The sequence below is a fragment of the Pygoscelis adeliae genome, unplaced genomic scaffold, assembly GCF_000699105.1.
Source record: "Pygoscelis adeliae isolate BGI_AS28 unplaced genomic scaffold, ASM69910v1 Scaffold62, whole genome shotgun sequence".
Taxonomy (NCBI): Eukaryota; Metazoa; Chordata; class Aves; order Sphenisciformes; family Spheniscidae; genus Pygoscelis; species Pygoscelis adeliae.
In genome coordinates this window covers 3,955,764-3,973,875 of record NW_008824401.1, presented here as the reverse complement: position 1 = coordinate 3,973,875, position 18,112 = coordinate 3,955,764, and the positions used below count along the sequence as shown (strand labels likewise).

Here is an 18,112-nt window from a genome sequence, read left to right as displayed (position 1 = left end):
TCATCCTTTTTGTCTAGGATAACTGATTTGAGAACAAGAGGTTTCACATACCACAGGTATCATACTGTACGTTATACAATAAACAGGCATCTCAGTCTTTATATCACGCGTAATTGTTAAATACAGAAGTCTTGGCAAATATTGTTGTGACAAATAGTTATATTTGCTTTCTTTCCTACATTATGCATATGGAACTTTAGGAAAATCTAACCTTAGAAATGAGCTTTTTGCACTCACCGGCTCAGCACAGTCTGCAGGGGTACAGTTCCTTTCGTTCCTTATGTGCGTCATTGCACCGTTCTGAAGTAGCAAGTCTACCAGGGCTTCATTCTTTCCTATCACGGCCTCGTGCAGTGCTGTATTTCCTTTGGCATTAGAAAGGTTAACAGAAGCTCCATGCTGGACAGCAAGACAAAATTGAAGTTATAAAGACAGAGTAGCATGAAATGGAGATAGCACATTACTATTCTGTTTTTCTCTCCTTTTATTTTCAATGTGTGAATGAGAACAACGCAACAGAAGCCTTGTAGCTGCATACAAATGCAGAAACCATATGCTATCAATCACCAGTTCAACAATAAGCCACCTGATCATATTATTTCCTCCTCTCTCATAGCCACAATATCATGGATCAACTAATTTCATTTTTGCATATATCTACTACATATTCCAAGTTTAAGAGATATTAAAAAAAAAAAAATCACAAAAAGGCAAAAAACCCTATGCGGTAGAATCATAAGCAAGAAAACCTAACATCTGTCCCAAAAAAGTTCCATAAAAACAGCTAGCTGTACAACAGTGAAGTAATATTTATCTAATAAAAAAACATGAAGGGAAGGGATTGAAAGGAATGAGATAACAAATACTCTTTTCCCCAAGTAATTTTGACAGAGAAATACATAACTAAAAACACTGATCCTGAGCACTGGATAAGCACAGGTATCACATAAGAAATACTATTCCTAACATCCTGTTTTCAGTGATCTTACCTGTAACAACAAGGCAGTAGTCTCATAGTGACCATTCAAGCATGCATAAATTAAAGGAGTATTTCCATAGATATCTTTTTTATTTTGTTTAGCATTGTAATCCATCAGACACTTTACCACCTATTGAAAGAAGTAACAACTCTTTAATTTAAGATACCAGCAAACCATAATCACGCAGTGAAAGCCCCCCCCCCCTTTTTTTTAACTTTTTTTTTAAATCTAGAATGAGAAAGACATGGAAGAAAAAAGGATGGAGAAAACAAGTCTCATCTTTGCCAAACAGATGATAACCACAAGTATCTCCTCCTATCATACTAATTTTCATATTTTACCACACACTTTTAAAAAAAAAAACCTTAAGCAACTGGAAAAAAAAGGCCAGAAAATTAAACTCAAGGTATTTGAAAAACATACATAATCAATAACTTAACAAAACATCAGAAACAAACCACCACAGCAACAGCATCCTTTCCCCCTTTCCAAACTCATCAGAACACTTGAAAGGAGTTCTTTATGTTGTAAATACCCCATGAATTAAACCTTCATTAACCTACAAGTTTGAGTAATATTTTCATTTTCTTCTTGCTTCCCTAGTGCTTTGTCTCCCCATCATCTTCACAATTCTCTCAATTTTTTTTTCCTCTTGCAGTCCTCAGCTCCGTATTCTTAAAACCCTAGTTTTCCACTTTCCTGCATATTCCCATTTGCCTGTCTGCACCTGCTTTTTCATGATCGTTATTCTTCCCGTCTCATTTACTCTCCCTCCTGTATTAATATCCTCCCCTCGCTAACTCATGCTTCTCCTTCACTGCTTATGCTTCCCTGACTTCAAGCCCGGGACGAGGTTTTCTGCTACCCTCAGAGCTCTACTTGGCTCATAATCAAGGTAAATATTTAATACTGTGGCTATTGAAGATACCAAGTCCATTGCATCAACAGATACACACATAACCACCTTGAACAGAAGGGACAGAGAGAAAATACATAGGAAGATTCAGCTGCACACGGTATTTTTAAGTGCTTGATGTATGACTAGCTATTTGCAGCACTTTCATTAAACCATTATTTTAGGTCATTTAGAAAGAAAAGGTGCCTACTGAAACTGTTTCAGTTGAAAGATCCCCTTTCCGTCTGGAGATTTTAGACATTGAAAGAAAAAACAGAATGACCAAATTAATTTTCAGTTACTGGTTTAGTCTTGTTGATAATTTGTTGATAATTTCACAAAACAGCTTTTTGTTGGTGGTTAAGTGTTAAATAGCTTGCATTTATGAAGAGGCTCAGTTACCTGGAAATGACCTTTCTGGCAGGCTAGATGAAGAGGAGCTGCACGTTTTGCATTCTTGGCACTGATACTGGCTCCATGTTTCAACAAGAGAGAGACAAGCTCAGAGTGTCCATGCAGTGCAGCCATATGCAGTGGTGTAAAACCATCTTGGTTTGAAACATTTACTCCCAGTCCATTAGCAGAGATCCTTGCAAACTTCTGTTAAGGAAAATACACAACAAAACTATAGAATTAATCATGCTACTTTCCGTTGACCAAAAAGCAGCCAAATACCTTCTAAGTATATACAAAACAGGTAGATGGACATGACAAGAACTTCTGCTACAGAGCCTAATATGAGACCTTCAGGAAAAGAGTTAGTAAACCAGAGCAGCTTGGTAGTATTTTTCAACAGAACAATGAGTTTTATTTTTCTCTCTTTTCTTCCAACATGATAGCTTCATACAGAGAAATTCCAGGCAAAGTATTCATGATATTAAAAAGATGGTGAAGCAGCACAGGTTGAGAGGGAAGTAAAACTTACAGTTTTTATATAGCTGTTAGGATGTTCATACACATGGAAAGTGTTAATATTATGAGATACATTCACTTACAGAGACATTTATGCTCTTGGAGACAGACACTACACACCTATTTTACTGCTACATGAAGCTTGAGGTAATAAGGATAAAACTAAAATTAATTTTATTCATGTGGAAGTAACACTGGCTCAGAGGACAGACTCCCATGGGGAGTCAAGATAAGGAAACTACCTGGAAGACAGCTTACACAGCAGTACAGAACATCCTGCTGTACTCCTCTAGCAAACTGCGTAGGTGTCTAACATTTACAGTGGTAAACAATATTCCGTTCTGCCAAACCTCAGTGTGCTTTTAAATGTGTGCCTATCTAATACAGTGTTAAGATTAGTTAACAAGTTCCTTCTACTTTTCATTCAGCAGGCAAGTAAATTCCACAGCAAATACCATTCCTTCCCCTGTTATCAATAAAATGAACTTTATAGTCTCAGGCTCTGGCATCTTTAGCACATGACCTCTGTACTCCGGGCACACGGACACACTGTTACCAGAGAACAAAGCACAGTGTGAATGTGAAGCATTTAAGGACAACTAGCATACTCTTAGCCTGCACAAAATAAACATAAGGTAGAAGTGAGGAATTTAGAAGAAGTTAAGCCATCTCACATTTTCTCAGTTAAGTGATATGGATACCATTATCTCAAAGTAGCCAATACACTGAAAATTTATACTTTGGTTTATTTTGCAGTGACTTATCCAGTTATGTATACCTTCAGACATAGTAATACACTTTCTTCCTGAAAGGCAAGTAATTGGTTTTCTATTTCCAAGAAGATCCAATGGGATCATTCCTTATTTAAATTTAAAAAAAAAAAAAAAAAAAAAGTGTATTGTAAAGCCTGATTCTCCTCTACAGTCCGTGATAAATAAGGGGAAAGGAAGTCTTTGCAATTATATTTAATCTCCGAAGAGGTTTTAGATATAGCTTGTATGAAAGATGTCATGCAATTAAAAAAAGACTTTATCAGCATTACATTGATTATAGGATTAGCGGGTTTTCCTTGCTAAACTGATTACTAACAGGTAAGTAGATACTCTGTGACAGTTAGCAATGTAAACTATAAAAGAGAACCAGGAGAAACTGAGGCTTAGAAAGAGATTCTTCCCATTTATTCAAAGTTGTCCAAACCTTAATGACAGCAGTCCACATATTCTAAAAGCAAACTGCAAAGATTTTTCACTCCGTTAGATACGGAGCAAGTCTTTGAACACTGTTCCGGTATCCAAAATTTTCTGCAGTCCAATTAAAAAGAGAACAATTTCATGACATCAGATGAACTCTGTTAAGATCTGTATATATTTAACCGCTTTTTAGGCAGAGATACAGAGGTGTTGGGCAATACGAATGCTACTTCCCTAGAGCTAAAAGTTACATTACAAGAATATAAATTATTCTTTTTACAGAATGAATATTCCAACCTTTTGTGCTGGCCCACATTTTGAGCACTGGCATAATGGATGGCAGAATTCTGGTTTTGATGTACTGACTGTGTCGTCCTCATCTTCTAAGTCTTCTTCCATCCATTCCAAGAGATAACGTACCTGGCATAAAAAGCAAGTCCTCCTTTATAGAGTCCAAAGGCTCCATGTCCTAATAAATTTGCGTATGTAGATAAGTAATTTCACAAACATACACTTGTGAATATCTCAGGGAGACTATACAGCTACCTCCTGGCATCAGCTGCCCACAGGCCAAATTAAAAAATCAAACGTTATCGTTGACAAAGTAGCTAGAAAGTTCACCAATTATAGCAGTGAAGTACATTATAAATGACTTCCTGCTGCCTAATCAAGACTTCAGTGCTCACCTATTCTCAAACCCTCCAAATCCTTTTAGCTCAGATGATTTGTGCCAGCTCGTATCAATGAGAATTTTGTTTCTTTTGCTTTAATGAACATAAGAAGTGACAAGGATGACGACATTTAACTGATATCCGAAACTTTGCAGGGGCACTGACTTTTCTTACGTCTGTCACTTCCCAGGAGCTTGACAGTTTCACTTTTTCCTCAATGTACAATGACTTATTTTTGAAGATGAGAGAGGCCCTTCAATGAAGATAGTCTTAGGACTCAGAGCATTCACATGCAGTTTGCAAACAGTGATGCTCACTGCATGTTAATTCTACGTTAAATTTTATGCAACAAAAGCAGCTGTTTAAGAAATACATTTTTACGTTGAAATTCATTAACCCACTGTAAACTAAAGACATCTTAGAATTAGCAGTGACTGTATTAAGGCTCCATTATTACACCATCTGGCAATGTTAAGCCTGACATCTATCTAGTGTATCACTCTGAGTTTGTATTGTGCCCAATGAGACAAGTCTTTCAGAAACTCAAGACAGAAGCGGGAATTAAATTGGTCTCATAATCCAAGGGACAATATAGTAACAGTCATCTTTTTCTAGGTGCATGAAAAGGGCTCACATCACGGCACTCAAAAACCAAGACAAAAGGAAGATCAGGGACTCGTGTGTGGAGGCTAGATCTCTCAGAGCTCCTGCAGATCATGTGGGACTTCCCAGACACAGCAAGTTACAGGACTACATAGTGGGTATGAAGCTGTAAAACATGTCATTATGTGAAAGGTTTTCCCATTTGTACACATCTAAAATAAATATTACTGTCACTTCACCTCCCCCTTTCCCTGCAGACTGATCAAGATTCTCACAACTGACACCTTCTCCTTCTTCTATCACAACTCAATACTGCAGCTCTCATTATCCAAATACACAGCTCTCAACATACCAATACCAGTGTCTCACCAAAAATCTGAACATGCTACTCCCATGCATACCTCTTTATAATTACAGTGGAATAGCCACTTTTTTTGGTTTAAATGTTTTTTGGTCAAAAGGTTAAATGTACTTTTAAGCAGAGACACACTGAAGCATCTCAGGAAATGGTTCATAATCTTCCTTTGCCAGTTAACTTGTTATCTAAAACCTTCTTTACATTGCAGAGTAACACGCTGTTTGTATTGTGCCCAATGAGACAAGTCTTTCAGAAACTCAAGACAGAAGCGGGAATTAAATTGGTCTCATAATCCAAGGGACAATATAGTAACAGTCATCTTTTTCTAGGTGCATGAAAAGGGCTCACATCACGGCACTCAAAAACCAAGACAAAAGGAAGATCAGGGACTCGTGTGTGGAGGCTAGATCTCTCAGAGCTCCTGCAGATCATGTGGGACTTCCCAGACACAGCAAGTTACAGGACTACATAGTGGGTATGAAGCTGTAAAACATGTCATTATGTGAAAGGTTTTCCCATTTGTACACATCTAAAATAAATATTACTGTCACTTCACTTCCCCCTTTCCCTGCAGACTGATCAAGATTCTCACAATTGACACCTTCTTCTTCTATCACAACTCAATACTGCAGCTCTCATTATCCAAATACACAGCTCTCAACATACCAATACCAGTGTCTCACCAAAAATCTGAACATGCTACTCCCATGCATACCTCTTTATAATTACAGTGGAATAGCCACTTTTTTTGGTTTAAATGTTTTTTGGTCAAAAGGTTAAATGTACTTTTAAGCAGAGACACACTGAAGCATCTCAGGAAATGGTTCATAATCTTCCTTTGCCAGTTAACTTGTTATCTAAAACCTTCTTTACATTGCAGAGTAACACGCTTCCTGGAATATTTAGCAGAGCACTCCAAGGACCCTGTACCCTGTATGCCAGACTTATAGCTGCTCCACAAGATTTATTTTATACAAAAGATTTGCTTTTTTTGTGGTGGATTTGCACATATCCATTCCACTGGAAGAGTCAAGACCAGCTGGGTGGAAGGAATTTCAGAAGAGTACCTAATCCAGTATTCTACGCTGAGACAAAGTCAATTCTTCCTTAATACCATTAACAGAAGTTTGACCAATCTCTTCTCAAATACTTTTAACAGAAGAGGTTCTGCAACCTCCCAGGTCTGTTCTAGTGTCATCCCACTCTAATAATAAAAGGGTTTTTTTTAATTTGCTTGTTTTTTAAATCCAAGAATCTTTGTTGAAAGCTGAATGGTTCATCCATCACTAGGGAGCCATGACACCTGACCACCAAATCAAATCACTAAGAATGAAAGACCAAAAATTGATGTTCAGCAGTATCGACTACTTCTACACCATACTTGACTTAGAGCCGTACAAAGGCTTTGTTCAAAGCAACATACCATGGGCTAAGACAATTCTTAACAGTCTCCATCAATAATGGAGCTATAATCATTTTCTACCAATTCAGCAACCACTAAACACGTAAAAAGTACAGTTTGAGAACCTCCCCCCAAAAAGCTCCTGCATAACTCTGAAACATATTTTGGGAATAAAGTTTAATCCTTTCCTTATAGATATTCCCTCCATACTGTCCCAAAATATTTCTTTCCCACTATAGACACAGAATATTTACCAAAGTGAGCTAAATTTTATTTTCAAAATGTAGAATTAGTTGCCATTGAGTCAGCTAATTAAAATAACCGTCATTGATTAACATCATTATCTCCAATCTAAAGCATACTTGCTTGTGAAGTTCGCAGGTGCTACGATGATGACAAAGGTTGTTTTCTGGCTTCCTGAACAATCACAGCATAATATTTCTTTTTTTTAATCTTCCAGTTTCATAGCACTTTTTTCTAATGCCTCCTCTTGCAAAGCTCAATTGGCTGTCACAGCGGAAATCTACAACAGCACTAATGACCCTACGGTTGCTTCTGTTCCTATGGGGACAGACCTCAGGCTGTCAGAACAAGATAAGAGTTTTTAAATAACCGTGGTTTTTAATAGATATGCAAGCTGTAACCTTTGCCATCCAATTGGACAATTCTCTTTATAATGAACAGTTTTACATGAACTTGAGTAATGTGGAAAGTAAAGCCACAAAAAATAAGGCAATTCTGTCATCTGAATGCATAGATGAGATTTCTATATGCTTTTCATTGCTGATATCTGTCAAGCAGCACTAGATAGTAATTTTCCAGCAAATGACAGCACTACATTTAATTTTCTTTAAATATTTTCATGATGCAGTTTAGATTTTCACAAAGTCTGTGAAAAGTTAATTGTAATACATTCATGTTTACTACTTGCAAGGAAGATGATAAATATCACCATTGTATGTATTGCTGCTTCTTGAAATGACTTAAGGGCTGACCTGGAAATAATTACTAAGATTAAAGTTACATTGTAAACTAGGATGGTAATATTTATTTAAGAGCTAAACGGTTCCTTCCTCTATCAGTTGATAAATTAATTTGTTTCCATCATCTAACTGGAATAAAACATAAGAGAATCAAGATTAACACGGTATGTATTTTGTGATGCAGATTATCTATTTTATTATGACTGTGTGATGCTTCATTAATATCTGTAACTCCTGGTACATATCACGTAAACAAATTTTTCAGAACGTGTATCCAGCAGAGAAACCCTGCATTCTCACATGGGTTCATGATTTTGCCCTGTGAACTACAAAACAATTAAGAAACGTACAGCCTTACATCTTTCCAAAGACAAAACTTCTAAAAATTTCTGTGTCATCTTCAATTTTTCAGTAGAATGACATTGGAAGCACCTTATTGTTCAAATTTGCAGGAATAAAGGGCAATAGCAACTAAAAAATATGTCAAGACAGGTGGCAAGTATCACAAATTACAGAACATCAACTCTGAAACTGGTATTATTATAGCCATCAGCTATCTATTTGAAGTGAAATCCAAACTACAGGAAAGTTGTATGCCCCTGAGAGGACTTCTCTGTACCAACTGGTGTCACCTAAATTTCCTCTCTGTTTGAAACATTAATAAAAAGGTTTCACAACAAACAAAGTAAGAGCCCATTTTTCATTTATAGTACCTATGCACAATTATTGCATGCAGTAAACACACAATAAAGAGTAGACAATATTCAAAGCATTAGAGAACCTGGCAGTTTAGGAATCAAAAAGCATTTGTGGATTTAAAAACACTGTATTACTGGAATGCGTCCTAAGTCAAAAAACTGCAAACTGTAAATCCCACCATTCAATTTCCAGAACTGGTGCACAGCACTGCCACTCGAGCACGTGCATCAACTCACATATGGGAAAAGATACGATGTGCTTCTGTGACATAGGAACTAGCAACTGGGAATAATAACACTTTCTATTGGATTTGCTGTCAAAAATCAGGTTTACCTGAAAACTCATCTGTTTTGCCTTTTTTTTTGTTTTGTGCTGACTGCATATCCAGTCCAATATTGTGACCTCAGTATACACACCTTTTTACAGTTCCGCAATGCGCCATGCTCCTCATATAATAACAGCATTTGACAGTGCAGCTTGAGCACCTGCAAGCAAATAAATTGCTCCTTCCCACAATATTTCTTTTCAACATGCCTGCCCTGAATGTTGTTCTTCCCAAGTTCTTTGCATCTCCTAGAGGTGACTATGCATACATTTTTAAATGACAGGCCTTCACAAAGGAATTATTCAATTTAAAGTAATTTCTTTAGTGCAAGAGGTCATGGAAATGTCAAAATAATGGGTGTTAAGGCACTGTAGGTAAAACAATTTGGGGACATGGAGTGAATATTCTTTGTAGAAAATGAGCTTTGTTGCTGAAGGAAGGTATTACCCAAAGCATTCTTCACTTCATATTATTTACAAATAACTTCCTCAATCTGAATGAGGTAAATTGGAATTTAATAATATTCGACAGCCATGCTAAGACTCACCATTTCCAGATCTCCATCAGCAACTGCTCTTAGGAGTTTTTCCACCTGTGTATGAAGAAAACAATTTATTTGCTTTGTTAGTACTGTTATTAAGCTGTACACAGAAAATCCTGTGTCCTTTACTAACCTCCTAAGCTCATGTGGTAGGATTACTGCTGGCCCATTTCATATTTGTTGATAAAGTTTTAAAGGAAAAACCTTCTTCCTTTATGAAATACAAAGGCTGTGCAAGGCCTGTGACCATTTGATGATCTGACTTGCTCAGTTGAAGACAAACAGTACTTACCTAAATAGAGGACACGGAGTCCACGCATAAACAAAGCCATGTAAGCTGATATACATTATTATGCCGCTTCAGCAGCAGCTGACCATGCGTTTCTGTTGTGAACGTAACATTAAAAATCCCTACTCGAGACAAATTTCTACCCTGATAAACACTAGTACTGTTTGGACTCTTGCTGAGCTACTATATGCTACCAGAAGCACAAAGGATGGCAGGTTTTATTTTGCTATTTGAGAAACAACAGTTTGAGATTAAAAAGATGTTTTCCAATTGTTCACATCTGCAGATTACTGGTTTATTCCTATGTTAAAAACCAAACTTTTACAAATCTAACTTGATTGTGAGTATGAAATTTGTTTTCTTACTTAAAATCTGGAAAGATATAAATATCAAAGGGTATGCATTAGCAAAAGCCAGGTCTCTCCCACTCGGAGAGTTATTCCAGCGGACCAGCATTAGACCAATTAAGTATGTGTATGCTGAGGCCAGCTAATGCCTGAGCACGACTGCTTGGTGTAGGTACTCTCCTGTTTATGAGCTCTGCAGGGGGGCAAGAGGTAAGTGGGGGGGAAGAAGAGATGGAAGGTGCTCTGCAGTGCACTGATGCCATTCCCCTGATCCCTCCGATTGCTTGTGAAAGCAGGAGAATGAGATGTACTTGTTTGATTCTCTGCTCTCTACTCTCACATGAAGGAGTTAAGATCTAACCTGATAGAAATGCCAGTAAAAGGGCAGGGAGAGTCCATTAGTACTATCAATAGGCAACTTGTCCGGCCTCTGCAGGTTGTTGAAGATCATTTAATAAGCCTTGTGAAAGTCTATTTCAGCATTATAGCAAATTATTCTAGCACTGTGCCATCATCACCAAAGATGCTGCTGTGTAAACAAAGTTGTTTCAATATTAAGAAACACCTTGCGATTTGAAGGTGTCATGGAGTAACAGCTACAGTCACACTTCAATCCTTATCTAGAAATGACTGTCTTGCCGACTGTGACAGCAGTGTTTAGCAAAGCAAACAAGGAAGAATGAGACTAAAAGGAAGTTATGTTTTACTGGTCTGATCTCTTTCTTCAGGGTTTTAGCAGAACAGGACACATCTACTGGCAAAAGATCAGAGGCTAGATTAAATCTCTCCATCCATTTTTATCTCTTTTTAGGAAAGCTGCTAAGTTTTATTTTATTACTACCTTTCTAATACAAGGTGAAGCTCCTTGAAGTCATACGCTAGGCACTCAAGGCAGGATTCCTCTTGCCTAACTTTGAATGTCTAAAAGTTAGCTGTCCAAACCTAAGCCAGTCATTTAAACTCCTTCTCTGGTAACTACAGAGCAGAATGCAGTCAACAAACGACACTCGAGTGCAACTCAGGTCAGACTAAGCATGTCTGGGATTAATTTCTCTCTGTAGGTACCAATTTCTCTCCACTGACTAAGGAGGAAAAACAGATGTCTAAAGTTAAGACAACTGTCTTTCAGACATCTGAAGTTAGGTGAGCCAAATCCCAATCTCTACACATATACATCTAAAATGGACTATATATACTAGGGAGATCTGTACCTCCCGTAAATTTCCCCTAATCATATAGGATAATGTCACTGGAGAATGTAAAGGTCTTGATGATTTTCAGGAGCCAGTCTTATCACATACAAGATGCCTAACGGTAATAGCAAGTGACCCACAAGCTCTGATAATTTCTTTCCAAAAATAACTTCCTTATAGTTCTAAAAACTGCCTCAGGCCCTAGCAGTGGAGAAGCATACAACATCTGTTATGCAGCTTATAGATAATTTAAGAGTACTTAGGGAAAAATGTCTGCTACATGCATTTCCCCATCTTTCCAGTTTGCTTTCTCACTCCTCCATGGAACAGAAGTACCTTCCTTTAAATGTAAAAATAGATGAAACAAATCTACTGCAATTCACTCGCACGCTCAGTTTTTCTGTTGCTGAACAGAAATTATGCAAGGAGTTATTAGTTCCAACAGAGGAAGTTCCAAATTTACATGCCTGGCTCTTTTACTCTCTCTTTTCTAAGTTGTAATCAAGCCACATACAAGACATACACCATGACTAGCTCATTTAAGCAGAGTTTAATTCACCAGCAGTACTGATGAATAAAGATGTAACTGCATCCCCTTAATCCATGGTCTAAGCCTTTAAGTCTGGAAAACTGACCTTATCAGCTTCCCATGACTTTCATTGGCATTCCCTTCATGGAGCTCTCTCAGGATTAGGCCCTTGCTTCTTTGCTCAGTAAGAATAAGAGCAGTGAGCCCATGTGAAACTTGACAAACAGAAATGAACTAAAGCCGGATTACAGGAGAAGGTCATTAACCCCAAGAATATAAGGTGTTAGCTGCTTGTAATCTTTTTCTCCGGTTTGAACGACAGTCTTAGCTCTTGGGTGTGATAAATTTGTTCCTTTAAGGAAAAAATCAATCCTCAATCTATGAGGTGAACTTTTACGTACATTAGACCTTATTTATAGTGCTTGACTCTGTACAAACAGGGAGGTAGACTCCTACATTGAGGCTCTCAGAGTAACTGATAATGAAGTGTGAATTAATAATGTCCAGTCAAACTTTACATCTTTGAGTTTCTTGAACATTTTTAGAAAACAGAAACTTTTGGCAAGAGAAGAATAGCAGGAAAAGGAAGAATTTGAATGTAGAGGTGATATGGAGAGAAACAAAAATACTAAGGAGGTCAATTTGGAAAAAAAAGGAACAGGAGGACTGGGGAAAAAGAGAGAAGCATCAGAAGGAGTGGCAATATGACAGCCTTAGGAGGGGATAAATGGGAAGTATGGATCTGAGGTCCCACATGAAAAAATTCAGAGGACAGCATCTTGGTTGGTGTAGACAGAGCAAAATCAGCAAACACATATGTGCAAGATATTTACTATATAGTGTGTACTTCGTCACGTTACCAAATTGATTTCCTATGCCTATTTTGAAAGCTTGTCTTAACATTCTAGTTTGTTAAGTTGTTTGACAGTATGCCTGTACTAGTCTCTTTTCCCTGACAGAGTTTGTAAGCTAACAATGGCATTTACTTCCTGGACAGGACAGCAAGGTCCTTGGGGCACTAACTGCCATTATAATTTCGTAAACCTCAACAAATTCTCAAATTATGTAGTTAACTGCAGTAAATCTGAACAACTACTCCAAACGTTTTTTCAATTTTTCCCCAGAAATAACCAGCAGAGCAGTTGATACCATACAAAAATAAGTGTTTAGATACTGAGATGACAAGCACCTGAGGATAGCAGCATATAATTTTCCAAACCAGACAGAAGGCTATTCCTGAAGAAGCAGTTTAAAACAGTGTTGCGAAATATCACTCTTCTAGCTTCCTTCACTTTGCTTATTGTCAAAACTTAAACCTCAGTCTTACCTCTTTATAACTATTCTTTACTTCTTCTTGCCTTATATCAGTTGATGCTGATGACAGGCTTGAGACAGATGATCCTCTGCTGAAAGTTTCTGTTGAGCGCTGAGGAGACCTAAGTGGTGACTTAAAGTTGGAAAAAAACCCCAACAAAACACAAAACAGAAAAAGTTATATATCAGATTAAGAAGGTTAAACGTAGGCAAAAACTGTTCAGCAACTTGCATTGGTTGTTACCTCAGAAGCACTCTGTCCTCTTTCAAACGTCAGATAGTTTAATTCCATCAATGACAAAATCTGCATAAAAATATTAATTAAGAGAACAAATGTAACTCCACTTAAAGAAGAATCTACTGACTGAAACACAAATTAGCCAACAACCTAATATTAGTAACAGATTATGACAGAGCAGATTAAAAGTACCCATTTACAAGTTTATGTTCTACACCACAGACTGTATTCATGCTATTAGATCTAAAGTCTGACCCTTCTTCCTTAAAGGCAAACATACATTTTCACTTTAATAGTACCAGATCACAAAACCTTATTAGCAGGTAAACATCGACACCTCCATGGAATTGCATCAGAAAGAAATCAGGCCAGAAGATAAAGAGGAATACCTTGGAATTTAATGCACACTGTAGGGAACTCTCTTTCATCCGGTTTTGAATTTCTGGATTTGCCCCATTTTGCAAAAGCACTTCTATGATCCCTTGATAGCCCCAACGAGCAGCTATATGGAGAGGAGTATCTCCCTTTTCATTACCAATATCTAGTCTACAGGAATGCAGATCATAGTAGACTAAAGCTTTGACACACTGGAAAGAAAAGGAAAGCTATCAATAAATTATAGTATTGTCTCCCAATTCATGTAACATTTGCAATCCTAAAAAGGTTTTTTCATTGCTGCTCATATAATCCGTTGCCTAAAGGGCAGGCTTTTATGGTTCAGGATCATTAAACAAAGAGTTAAATAACTCAACTAAATTTGCACGATACTACTATCTTTAATGTGAATGCATAATAAAAATTGCTGTGAACTACTGAATAAAGTCCTAATTTACAGTGTTAAATAGTTAGCCTCCAAATCTTTTTTATTTACTTTTTAAAATATGTAAGTTCCATGCAAATTCACATCACAGTTTAATTCCATTCCATTAGAATGTCCATTAGTTTGTTACAAAACAATTACTTACATCCTCATGACCATAAGTGCAGGCTAAATGAAGTGGAGTATTTCCATTATTGTCCTGAACATCAGTACTTGCCTTATAGTGCAATAAGAGAAGCTTAAAAGAAAAATAAAAGCAGATATTTAAGTGACTAAAAAATTAATGGACAAACAATTGTTACTCTGTAGATTCCTTTAGGTTTCTAGCATGATGCACTACTTCATGAAAAACTAGCTATGTCTCTCCTGTTTCAGACACTACCCTCTTGGCATTACAGTACTGGTTTTGCCCTACCCTAAGAACCAAATAAAAGCTGCTTCTTACATATTCAGAGTTGTCATTGAAAAAATGAATCATCTACTGCCGCAAACACTGCAATACATATACTACATAATTTATTCTGTATTTTAAAAGCCTATATAAGTGAAGACACAGCTTAACTTCAACAATGCTAATTGAAGAATCTCACATATATAAAATTCAAGTACACAATAATTAATGTAGTTACACAGTCTATCCTAAACACAATGTGAAGTCATTTAATTCATTCCAATGACTGCAATGGTTCTTCCGTCTTAATCAAGAGCAGAGATGTTAACAGGCTCTCAATTTGTACTAATGTATTAGAGAGTTGTATTAATAAAATGAATTAATTTTCAGGCATGCATAGCTGCCAATTGCTTGGTTATTACAAATGGCCGAAAACCCTGAAGTATAGGAAAAAATAAAATATCATGCAAACTACAATGATAAAAGACCCTCAATTCTGACAGCATACACAGTTCTGCTAAAAGCTTCTCAGAAGACCTAAATGACAGTAACAGTACAACAGCTTAGTAAAAGCCATATAATTTTTATTTAAGTATTTCTTTTTATTTCTAATTAGGCCTTTTGGTGCTTACTGTAACATTTTGATATCCCTTCTGACAGGCAAGGTGAAGTGGAGTTGAACCATGGTAATCTGTAGCATTGACAATGGCTCCTTTGGCTACTAGTAAATCCACTAATGATGTTTGCCCTTGAAAAATATGCAGACATTAGAAGAAAGAAGTAAACTTTGCACAAGAACATTGCTACTTTTCAAATTCAAACATGAACTATAAACCAAGATACCCTGCATTTCTGCATATTATGTTTCTATATACTGTATATTCACTTCCTTGGTATTTGGGAGGTTTTTTGTGCAGATTACTCAAGGTCAAAGCTCCATAAAAGAACCTCCAGCTAAAACCAAGCTATGCTTGTATCTTACAAGTAAGAAAAGAGTAGAAAATAATGCCATGTCACATAAAGCACTTTCCTATTGGGATTCAAGATAATAATAAAAAAAGGAAATTGTTTATTAAAAACAACTCACTAAGAAAATTAATACATCTTCTAATAAATGTAAGATCAATAGCATAATAAACATTACAAGACAGGAGATGGTACAGATCTGCCATGCATAGCCAGCTGCAGGAGAGAGAAAAGATTAATTTCTCAATCTGCCAGTTCTTTAAAACAAGACTGGTTTCTGATGACACATTTTTACTTTTTTCGCAGCTGAAGAAAGAACTACTGTGATAACCACTAAGGCAAAAGTAAACAGCTAGCAAACAAACAACAATAACTTAGCCATAAGAAACTGAGCTTAAAAGAATATACAGTAACTTCCTTCAGTCTGTGCCAGGATACCAGTTTCCACAGCAAATAAGCAGAAAACAATTTAATACAAAATTCACTCCTTAAGACAAAGTTGGAAAATGTGCTAACATAAAGATAAGGAACATAAGGAGTAGAAAACACTAGTGAAGAAAACCAAGAATACTCACCACAAATAGCAGCTATATGAAGTGGTGTATATCCCCGGTCATCTCGGGAAAATGGAGTGATAATGGAAGGATCATTCAGTTTCCTTTAAAACACAATGGTTTAAAAGCAGCTCAGTTACCTATGCAGCAGTGGTAAGGAGGAGAGAAAGAGAAAAATTGCCAAGACCGACGAAAAACTGATTTTGGAACTTTTTATCCTTTCACATTGACAAATTATTCTATACAGAGCTTTACATTTTGTTAAGAGATGTGGTTTTGTCCAAGATGTGTAAGTTAGGTTCAAGAGGAGAAACATTTCACACCACGTTTACCAAAGCACATACAGCCTCCATCACAAAATTGGCTGGTTCCAAGGCATTCGGTATTCTCCTACTATTTCTTCCACTTTTTCAAACCACACAAATTTATGCTACTACATCCCAAAGTGCTACCAACTTCCTCTAGAACCAAAAGCAGCATACTTTCTAAAGTAAATCTTGGATGAAGACTTTTACATAGCTTTTTGTGTATTTGTGGAGATGAAAAGTGCTTACCCAGAAACTAGCTTCTCACATTTGTCACAGTAACAGAGAGGATGACACATTTTCTGTACAGTGTCCTTATCACTGTCACCTTGACTTAGTAATCGCTCCACTTCCTCCTGATTACCTGAAGCAATATGCTATGAAAAGCCAAGAGAAGAAAGAGAATGAAGAACCAATATAAAAAGCCTCCTTTTAAGAAAAAAAAACAAAAACCACACACAAAAAATAAAGTAATTTACAAAAGCACAAAACGAAAGGAACCGATTATAAAAGACATGTATTCAAGCATTAGAAAGCAGAAATGAACAATGTCACAGAAAAAAAAAAACCCTAATGGGCATTCAGTATTAAAAAGAATCTGTTCTTGGCTTACTTCACTTTCTATAAAAAATTAAAACAATTCCTATTGTTCTCTTTAGACTCAGTCACGAAATTGAGCTCCCTCTGTGCAAAAACATTTCTATAAAATTACTAATTCTCTAGCCATAAGCTGTGAATGCATATAATTAGAAGCTCTGCTTTGTGTCCTTGTATAGGCAAAATTCTTTTAGAATGACAAAGAGATTAACATATAATATGAAGTAGCCGTCAGGTGACGACGTTTAAATTATTTCAGAAAACTCTTTCAATTTCAAGCACTAAAAGCTGTGAGAGACAACCAGATGGTAATATCACATCTGTGCATTAAATGGGCCAATCAATACCAACAGCAGCAGCATTTCATCCTCATTTGCTTTCATGTTTCTTATAATGTGCTGAAATCCATAAGATTATATTAACTTGGTAACACTGGCACAGTAATGCACTAGATTCAAAACACACTTTTAGCATCTACTAAAACACATTTTGCAGTACTAATGTAATTAACGCTGCATTACATTTCAGAAAAATCACAGAAAGGAAGGGAAATAAACATGCAATACGTAGGTACATACATATTCTGCCATAAAAGTTATTAACCTTAAATAAGTAGTCTATTGGAGTAGCAGACATCTGGGACAACAAGTTCATCCTTTGTCTTAAAAGCAGCTTGTCACACAGTTTCTCGGATTCCTGAAAATAAAATATATAGATTGATTATCTATGTACTCATTTACAGGCAAAAGTAAAGTACCTTAACAGTACAATTAACTTTTAGAAACATTAAATACTGTATTTACCACTTATGAATTATCAGATGCACGTAAACCCTAAGTCAGTTTCACATTTAGGATTCCAAGACTTAAAAGACTGCACACCTGCTGTTCAAAGGAACAATAAGTAGATGTTCACCAGAATATTCCTTTACTGTAATTCTCCATGAACTAACTGAGCATTAATGAAATTATGGTTTTACCATCTAAAAAAGAACACAGCAAAACCAGTAA

At 36.5% G+C, this 18,112-nt stretch overlaps 1 protein-coding gene across 1 annotated transcript in view; it reads right to left on the bottom strand.

The window, feature by feature from the left end:
- Positions 1-18,112, bottom strand: part of ANKRD27 (ankyrin repeat domain 27 (VPS9 domain)) — a 35,976-nt gene that overhangs the window by 5,330 nt on the left and 12,534 nt on the right. Inside the window, exons 12-24 of the mRNA XM_009320277.1 lie at positions 17,706-17,798; positions 16,755-16,882; positions 16,222-16,304; positions 15,313-15,428; positions 14,435-14,527; positions 13,859-14,056; positions 13,476-13,535; positions 13,245-13,364; positions 9,566-9,610; positions 4,275-4,397; positions 2,278-2,475; positions 990-1,109; positions 238-399 (exon numbers count right to left, since the gene is read on the bottom strand). Coding sequence (XP_009318552.1) covers positions 238-399; positions 990-1,109; positions 2,278-2,475; positions 4,275-4,397; positions 9,566-9,610; positions 13,245-13,364; positions 13,476-13,535; positions 13,859-14,056; positions 14,435-14,527; positions 15,313-15,428; positions 16,222-16,304; positions 16,755-16,882; positions 17,706-17,798 — 1,539 coding nt within the window. The remainder of the gene's footprint in view (positions 1-237; positions 400-989; positions 1,110-2,277; positions 2,476-4,274; positions 4,398-9,565; positions 9,611-13,244; positions 13,365-13,475; positions 13,536-13,858; positions 14,057-14,434; positions 14,528-15,312; positions 15,429-16,221; positions 16,305-16,754; positions 16,883-17,705; positions 17,799-18,112) is intronic.